The sequence below is a fragment of the Lupinus angustifolius genome, chromosome LG08, assembly GCF_001865875.1.
Source record: "Lupinus angustifolius cultivar Tanjil chromosome LG08, LupAngTanjil_v1.0, whole genome shotgun sequence".
NCBI classification, from domain to species: domain Eukaryota; kingdom Viridiplantae; phylum Streptophyta; class Magnoliopsida; order Fabales; family Fabaceae; genus Lupinus; species Lupinus angustifolius.
Window position 1 is genome coordinate 844,521 of NC_032016.1, and position 10,420 is coordinate 854,940.

The 10,420-nt window shown below is 28.7% G+C and overlaps 1 protein-coding gene across 1 annotated transcript; it reads left to right on the plus strand.

The window, feature by feature from the left end:
* On the plus strand, positions 4,561-8,089 carry LOC109353763 (homeobox-leucine zipper protein MERISTEM L1-like). Its single transcript, XM_019596130.1, has 7 exons — positions 4,561-5,058; positions 5,167-5,268; positions 5,542-5,742; positions 6,084-6,255; positions 6,607-6,881; positions 7,484-7,579; positions 7,686-8,089. Exons 1-7 carry the CDS (start codon positions 4,600-4,602, stop codon positions 8,061-8,063), a joined length of 1,683 nt encoding a protein of 560 aa, XP_019451675.1. The 5' UTR covers positions 4,561-4,599; the 3' UTR covers positions 8,064-8,089.

Here is a 10,420-nt window from a genome sequence, read left to right on the forward strand (position 1 = left end):
ATACTAACATTAATTTGAAAGACCATAAATACTTTTATTCAAAACATTTACTAAAAATAAGCGATTTGGTGGTATATCATATTTTTGAAGTATAAACAAATGAAAATATTATATATTTGATTTTTCCCAATACATTTGGTTTAAACAAGTCACTTTCATAAAAAAAATTGTAATTTTAAATAAAAAATGGTCAGTATGACTGACACGGTTTAAATGAAAATCGATCGATATGATTAATTTTAATCATTTTTAACTAATATGGTCGCATACTTTATTGTATCATATCAATATAGGAATCAATTTTCCGGTTGAACTAGCCGATATAGAATCTACATAACTATATATCTAGACTTTGAAAGAATAAGAAGAAAGTAGTGTTTTTTTTGCTAGAAGACTATCATGACATATTTTTGTATAAAAAGGGTGGAAGACTAGATCATGTCTTTCTTTAAAAAGTATGATATATATAATACCGAGTAGTTTAAGTTTGATATGTTTATCTATTTAAAAAATTAACGTCTATGTCTAACCTATATAAAAAGTTGGTCTTATCTCTAATCATATTTAAAAATTCATTATACAATAAGATAAGATATATTCAACCCAACAATTAGGTTATATACATACATATATATTAAATATATTAAAATAATATAATATAATTAAATATTTTGTCTGTTATATGTATATTATCCTTAATAAACATTTTAGATTGTTGGTGGAAGCTTCACATATTTATGAATTTTTTTATTATTATAACTGAACTATATGAAGGTTGAATTTTGAAGTTTAGGTCTTAACGACTTAAAATAAATCATGATGATAAAATAAAATTGCGCACACATTTTATATCAAATAATTTAATTATGTATATTTTTACAAAAGAATGTGAAAACACATGTCTTAAATAAATGTGAGAATGTTCGATATAATTTTTTTTGAACTCGATTATTATTACTTATTATGGACTTTAGTCCAATATATTTTAATGAGATCATCATCTTCTTAATAAGTATTAAACATTGTTATATTTTTCTCACTTCATATGAGATTTTTGTTTCAATTATACATCAACTATATGATAATAATATAAAATAATGATCCTTAAATTAAATTAAATTATTGAACACATTTATGTATAGAATAATAATTGACAAAATAATATAATAACATACTTGTCATATAGAGATAAAATTAACTACTATGATTATTTAAATCTCCCATTAATTATGGGCACTATGTTGCTCACTTGAAGCACACTCTCATCTGATTAGGAAGAGGACACAAGTGATATCATGAAATGGGCATCAAATTTTTGAAATGGGCATCAAATTTCTCCCATAGTGATCATGGCATGTGAAAATCATCTATTTCATACTAGGACAATAGATAGAAAATAGAGGTGGACAAAATATATAATCATATTATGATAATTTATCTAAAAAGTGTTGAAATAAGTTGGTTGTCTAAGATTTGCATGAGATAAGTACTATAAAAAATATATAAAAATTAAGTATGTTTGACATTTATTGCCATCCTACATATTTGATTTCACATTAACCTCAGTTACTCAAAAATAAAATAATCCCAACCCTATAAATTCAGCATGTATTGGGCCCAAACTAAACTTATTTATTGGGCCCAAATTAAACTTACTTAGCATATACATTTCTCACATGATCACAATCAATAATCCAACTACTAATTCATGCTTCCCCTATTTTCCCTCCTAAAATTTCTTGATTGTTAGAAACAAAAAAAGTTGTTATTTTGGGTTGTTGGAGATAGAGAGATATAAGGATCAGAATATAAGGAAAAATCTCTATAGAATCTGAGAAGGTATCAACCTTTTGTAGAGAGCAAAAACACATTGAGAGTGAGCAAGAAGAGGATGTGAGCAGTATTCGCGTGAGCAAATTTTCTGTTAGTTTTAAATTTATGTTTTAAATTAGTATTCTCCAATCATAGTTGTGATAGCAAATTTAAAATACTGTTTTTTTTATTTGAGTTTGAATTAATTTATAAACTAATTAGTATGATCAAATTTTGATTAATGCATTTGATTGATGATGGATGATTGGTGTGCAATTATTTTTTTCATTATCTACTTGTTTGATTAAACGTCAGAGTCAGATTTGTGAATTCTGGCAATTAAAGTATTTGTTAATCAAGTTTTGTGATTAACCTATTTGCAGAACATTGCATGATATTTCTGTTTTGGTTTGGCATGGATATTTATTATAGAGGTTTTTGCATGATGAAATGAGCATGATCAATGAATTTCACATCCAACATTTTAAATCTGGTTCTGGAAAAATTGGTGAAGGCAATTATGACAGCATTAGTCACATCTTAAATTGGGTTTGCAACTGCAATTACTGTAAACGTAATTTAACACTTGTTATTGTCGTATGAGATTTTGGAGTTGTGGTAAAATTCACAACAAAGTATTAATTTAGTGGTGTAAAATAAGTTTAATTTTTGAGAAAATATGTATTGCAAGGGATAATCATATATTCTAACATAGAATAATCCTTACTTATGAATTGAAAGAATATCATCATTGATAGTTTATGGACAGGGAACATGTACCATGATCTATGGGATGAAGATTAGTTGTCTCAAATCATATTTTGCTCCATGTTCCAAATCAACCATGGTGTTTTACTTTATTATTTTTTGCTTTTAAAATTTTCATTTTATTTTTGGTGACAGAGAGTGAGACACCTTTGAAAACATGTGACCCCATCCTAATTTATGTTCCACCCATTGTCATTTTTATACATCTCCAAAATGCATTTCCAAAATACACAAGCACTATTTAAAATCTTTTCATGTGTGATCTCATGAGTGATGGTTGCATAATGTGATGTGTTCCAATACTTATAATAAATGGATTAATACTTAACTCCTATATGTTATGAAAAACTGCTTGAGCTGAAATTTTATGGTTTAAATTCATTGATATTGGAATATGATTGCAGAGGTAGACGATCCTAATCAACAGATTTTTTCCCTCAAGATGCTTTTTTTGGAAAAATAAAAATTAGCAAATTGAAATGTGAGTGATATTCCCCCTTAAATTCAAAATTCAAATGATATAGACTATAAGATTTTCTTTGATATTTTTTACTTCCATTCATGTTAGATTATTTTAATTTAGTTATGATTCAATTTTTCTTTCTTGATTTATTTTCTGTTACAGGTTTTCATTGATTTAGTTTTTTCTCGGGCTTGGGATCTTTGTTTAAAATAGAGGTAAGTCATCATTTTTTCCCCTCATTAAATGTAAATGAATACCAAATGAATCTCAATTCTACATTAAGTGAAGCCTAAAATCATTGTGAAACCCGAGCGGAATGTCAAACTGAAAAAAGTTTCGTATAAGGTTTAAATGATTAAATCGTTCGATCAGACCGAATGATTTCTTATATAATTAATATTTTTTATCAATAAATATATAACTATATATGAATGTAAAATTTTATATGATTAATAAAGATTAGAGTAATGTTCCATTTTGTCTTAATTTTAAGTAAACCGTCCGGTATATTTCTCGGAATATTCCGGTTTAACCGGGTTTAACACGGTCGACCGGAATTTTCCCGCCAAAGCGGTCTAACTCTCATTCGGTTAAAACTATAAACCAGAGCCATTTTTTGAGTCCGGTCAGTGGTCAAACCGGTCGAACCGCCTAGTACGGTCCGATTCTCACACCACTCCCTAAAACTATTACCAAGTTATCATCTAATCAAGTATTACAAGATGATTCTAACGAATTTGATTTTTTATGCACAATACACAAGTTTCTCTATAACTTTTCTCTCTCTTCATATTACCTTCCTCACAATTTAATACGAGATAATCTCTAGTGTTATCTCAAAATCAAATAATATATGATAATAAATTGGTAAATTATATACTACCAAACTTGTTGAACATAATTCAATTTTTAAATGTTAGTTAAATATTTCGTTATAATTAACTAATTGCTACAATTCCGTTTCCAATTGTTATCATTTTAAAGCTAATTTGAATTTTAATTATAAATCCCATGTTATGATAAGTAGAAATTCTAAAAATAATCAATTTCATTATAATAATCTAAAAGTTATTCAAATATAAACTATACTTTTTTATAACAAATCATAAATTGAGCTTTTACTTTTTAGTTTTCTCTACCATTTCTTAGTTTTTTGATACCACTAAGGATAATCCCAGCCTTTTTTCGATAAGAAACTAATCCATTTTGGGGTTCGTGCTGTCCTTCTTAACAAGTGTCACATGTGTCGCTCTAGGAATCGAACCCTCAACCTTGGGTGAAGCTTTAAACCACTAGACCAACGTCTTGTTCATCAATTTCTTAGTTTTCAATAGACTAATGTCTTAAATTATGTTATATTGTGCTTATTGCAATCGTAAGAAAATGCAATGGACATAGTATAATGTCATTATGGAAACTCCCAAAAAGCTAATAATGTGTCCACAATTTATGAACTTTCTTTTGTGCTTGTGCCTTGTATAGAAAAAAACTTACATAGCTTTTGGTGTTAAAGTTCAATTTGTAGGAAAAATCCATTGTGGAACATATATAAGGCTATGAATGGTGAAGGAATGGGTCATGTAGATGCAACTTATGATTGGAGTACAGGAAATGACAACATACAAAGAGCAAGTGATATTCTTTTTGGAGTCTCAATACATTCTGACCCAACTAAGTCTCAAATAATTGATCTTTCTTACTCAGCTATGCATGAATTATCTATAATTGGGAATTTAGGTGAACCTTTATGGCAACCCCAAAATCACCATAGACATCAAACTTTAAACAAAAAAGAGTATTTGAGACAATTTGGTCAAATGGATGATACATTGAGGGATATCATAAAGTTGGTTGAGGTTGGACAACCTCAAAGTTTGTCAAATTTAGATTCATATCTATGTGAAAATTCAATTTCAAAAGTGAATAAGAATGAAGGTCTTCAAGTTGAAGGTTCTAGAGATATGGAATATATCAAAATGAGTGCAAGTGACATTGTTGAATTATTGATGGATATGGTGGGTTATTTTTCTTCAAGTTTATGTATGTGTACTATAGGGATTTCAGGTAATAATAATGGAATATATTTCTCTCTCTCATGGATTTTTTTGTTGGTTATTGATTAGAATCAATGGTCTAGAGAGTTCTTCAACATTGTCTCAAGCACAACAATGGTGGGAACTTTGTTAGATGGAGCTCAAGGAAGCACTGATGGGAAATTGCATGTGGTAAGTTAAGAGTATTATACTTTCTTCTAAGTATTATTAAATGCATTCATGGTATCTTAATCATTTGTCATGAAAATATCTATGCCTTTTATAGTAAATTATAATAAATTTTATATGAAGTAAAAGAAAAAGGTTGAAGTTACATAGCATTTGGACTTATCCCAACCCCAATGAATGGATAGACATATATGCCTCAATTTGTTTTGTCATAGGAATTTAAAAATGAATATAAATGTTTTCATTTTTAAGTGTATATGCTTTTCTTTTTTGTAGATGAGTGCAGAACTTCATTTGCCTACACCATTTGCACCATCTAGAGAGTGTTACTTTGCAAGGTACTGCAAACAATTGTCTCAACATATTTGGGGGGTAGTGGATATATCATTGGAGAAGTTTTTTCCTTCTCCATCAAACAATTTTCGAAAAAGACCCTCAGGATGTCTCATTGAGGCAATGCCAAATGGATTTTCCAAGGTTTGTTTTAAGAATTACTTGATTTTATTGTACCATGTTATTGCCCTTTTGAATAATTACATATACACACATTTACTTACATATCACTGCACACCTCTAATTTTTTAATCTTTTGGTTACACTTCATTCCCTATGTTATCTATGCATATACATAATCATTCAACCATCTACTCTTTATGTGAGGAGATGTGTTCTTAAATGATATGAAAGATGCATCGAAATCAGTCTCTTCATTTACAAGATAAGACATCATATATTTAGTTTACTCAAACTCCATTGGGTGGGAGACTCGTGCACTGAACTGTTTTGTGGTTTTGATTCCTTTAATATACTTACATTAGGTTATATGGGTAGAGCATGTGGAAGCAAACCATGACCAAGTGAACAAACAATTCCGACCACTAGTTACCTCAGGTTTTGCTTTTGGTGCAACACGTTGGCTTTCTTCTATTGTTCAACATAGTGAATGGTTAGAAACTCTAAAAGGACCAACACTTGTTGCAGATAATGGAGGTACCAACCCAACATTTTCTTCCTTAATTTTATTAAACTAAGATACCTTTTTATTAAGTGGAATCAAGTATCATATAATTATATATTCCGATACATCTCAGTTGTCCTAAATCCTATTTCATATGTTATTTCGCACTAATAAAAACGAAACAAAAACAACATTAACAATTAATATTTAAAATTTTGATTTAGACAACATTTTTCATTGACGTGAGATAATATATGAGATATGATTTGTGAAAGCAGATATTTGTTACTTAACTAACATTGAACTTTTACCCATCTTCTATTGAACAACACATAGCTTGTTTAATTACTTTAGTTAACTAATTTTCTTCTTCTTATAAATAGTTCTTATATCAAAAGCTGGGAGGATAAGTTTGTTGAATGTGGCAGATAGAATGATGAGAACCTTTGTTAGTGATATCAACACTTCCACTAGAAATTCATGGATACAAATACCTATCATTCCTGGTTCTGCAGATGTGAAGTTCATTGTTAAGAATAATAGTGATGAAATTGGAAAGCCTATTGGTACTTCAGTGGTTTTCACTACTTCTCTTTGGGTCAATGCTTCTCCAAATCAATTATTCAACTTTCTTCGCCATGGGAGTTCTAGGAAAAAGGTATGATCAATTTATAAAAATGGTATCAAACTTTTCAATTTTCCTATTCAATTTAGTTGAGGCCTCAAAATTTCCCTTCACAATAAGAAGAAGGCGTTTGGTCATAAGAATTAAAAATCATAATATTTCTATACTTTAATTTTGGAATTTAAAAAAGAATAAAACTTAGATTGACCTATCAATAAGATCAACAAGACGTTAGTCTAATGGTATAAAGTCTCACTAAATCCATATGTATTGTACTAAATCAAAGTTTAAAATTTAAATTAACTTAAACACTTGTCGGAAGGAGGAGTAAGCGTATTCCGATATATATTAGTTCTCCAGTATGATTGGTTACCATTCATTATACAAAAAATTGACTTATGAAAAACTAAACAAAATGTATGCACAAATACTAAATGCATTTTGTATACTATTGTTACATTATTCTTAATTCATATTTAATCATGATTAACTTTTCAAAACAAGTAATACAAGTGTATGGTGGACAATGTAGGTGTATAAATCTTTATGAACTAGTAATTAACATCACATGCATATGTTATGTCATTTCTTCTAACATGTTTTTGTTCTTCTCATTTTCCGAATAATACAAATAGTGGGATTTGCTTTCACACCATCTTTCTGTTCGAGAATTTGCATATATGAATAATGGCAAAAATCTCAAAAATCGTGTATCCTTAATGCGAGCATTTGTAAGTTGTTTCTTCATTAATATGCTATCTCTTTTTTCATGTTTATATTTTCTTCAAAATCCAAATAAAACCTAACCATAAACTCTACATTATTTGCATTTTTTAGACTTCTGAAGACAAGACTGAAATCTTTTACATTCAAAAGAGTTACACAGATTCAATGGCTTCCTATGTGGTTTATGCACCCTTAGATGAGTCCTCTTTGAAAGGACTTGGAAATGGATCAAACCCTAATATTGTAATGATTTTACCATCAGGGTTTGTTATTTGTCCTTCAGGGTTTCCAAGAAATGATGTTGATGATAAAAATAATAGTGGTGGAAGTATTCTAACTATTGCATTTCATATTGTTGAAAGTAGTAGCATTAGGTCATTTATTCCTTCTGAATCAGTTGAAACACTTTACAAAGTTATTACAGATACTGTTTCTGCTATATCAGATGCAGTGGTTTATAATAATATGTATAAGACATGGTTGATGTAACATTGAAATTTCAAAGATAGTTTAGTGTCTTCTACTCTTGGATGTAGTGGAATTCATTGTTGAGTGTATATTACATTAATTTTACCTCTTGTTTTCTATCTTTCTTGAAGCCATGAGTAGATTGTGAAGTGAAAGTTTGAACATTTATTTAAAGTCTTAAGTATTTTATTATATCAGATTTGTGTAATTGTTGAGATGTATTAGAGTGTAATTATGTGTTTGTGTTTGTACATGGGAGGAGAGAATGGTATGCTTTGATTCTCATGCTTAGCATCCCATAGAATCGCTTATGATACAGAGATAAGGGTAATCCAATATATCTTTCTTTTTTTTGTATTATCAAGTATATCTTCTCACTTTTTGGGTAATGAACTAATTCTTTCCAGAGTTCATGACTGCTCCTTCTAATAAGTGTAGCTCCTAGGAATGAATCCTCGACCTTGGGGATTCACTAGATTAACGTATTGCTAGTATCAAATTTATCATTTGTCATAACGTTAGGAGTTCTCATTGAATTACATGGTAAACTCAATGTTGTTCTTAAGCTATGAAATTCTTCCATCCAATAGACTAGTTTTTTCGGTTGAACTCACCTCATATGTTTCACTCCTAATAATTAGTGTTTTCGTTGAAAGTTTTATCACATAAATGGCTATTATAAGGTAAATTAAAGTATATAAAAAGAAAAACAATTGTCATTGAGTTTGTATTGAAAAAGTAAAAGTCACGTTGACCCTTAAAAGGGTTATCTCATTTAATAGCATAGTCTTTTCAGTTTGTTATCTTGAGTGTTTGTGTAAAAATTTATACACATCATCCGTCACCCTTCATTTGTATATTTTTATTTAAAAGTAAGTATTGTTAAAACTGTACAACTGGTGGTTCAATACTTAAATCTCATGTCAGTTAAACCGGACATATATATATATATATATATAAACCTATACAAAAAAAATTCAAATAGGTAGATACTCAAATTTATAATTCATATTTATAATCTACTCAAAATTCACATAAATAAACAACTTTAAGTCTTTAACAAATTCAAAGTCTAAATTACAAAACATATATCAATCCAAAAATATCACTTAGCAACCATAAAATATAAATAAATGACACAATTTCACAACTCACTCTACAAAACAAATAAATTTGGAGATTTAACATTTAACACAAAAGAGTCAAAGTTGTCTCATATCGAGATTATATTTTTGCACCAAATCCTATCTTCAGATAGTATTTCAAGATTACACAAATGTCAATGAGATTACGCACGAATGTTAGGAACCAAAAAGTGTAACCTAAGTATGCATTGGAAGTATGTGCCTTGAAGTGTTGGAAAGTTGGATCATCTTGTAATGAGTTTTTAAGTTTTTTTTAAAAAAATATGTGTATAAACCAACCGGTAGTCAAATCCAGCCGGTTCATCGGTTTTAACCGGTTTTGATATTTGGTCGGTTCAACATCTGTACTGTACTGATTAGGGGTCTAATTCACCGGTTTTCCGGTCAAACCGGCCAGTACGGTACAATTTTTACATTGTTATTTAAAAATTAATAGTAATTAAATTTGATACGATTATAATATAAAAAACTCTTACAAATATTAATACATATATTATTTTCTCCTTATTCATCCGATGTAGGACTCCAAATACCTTGATAAACTTTTTCTTCGTAAGGGTGTATTTTTAAGCTATCAAGATCATAGACTGCATCTTTGTGACCATAGACTAATTATCAAGATCATACCTTGGATACTTATTGGAAATTACCTTCACAACTTTACATTAATTATTAGTCCTTATGTTTTTCTAATGTATCTTGAGATCAGAAGTGCGCTTTTTCCGTCTAGGAAAAAATATTGCTTATAAAAAATTATATATGTTAATTTTATTAACTACTGCCCTAAGAATTTAATTCTTCTATACTATAAACAAATATTATGTCTTTCTGTCCCAAATTGTGTTTGATAACAAATAAAAAATAATACTTCATTTTTATTTTACAAAAATAATACATTAAATTCATATGTAAGTTAGTGTGACATGATTGAGGACACCAAGTTAGATAGATAATCTTTATCCCTATACTATTCCTCTTTATCCAACCAATACCACCAATAAAAATTTGACATATATGTATTAAATAATAATTAAGTTAATTTTTAAATTTAATATTATTACACTTGACTTTACATGATTGGTTAGAGAGAGAAAATTATTCTAGTATATATGATTTTTGCTCCATAAAATTCGAAAAAGATTAGTTCACTACTCACAGGGTGAATATACATTTAGTTAACCAAAAAAAATATAATGATAAGGCTGAAAGAAATAATCAATATTTTTTCTAGGT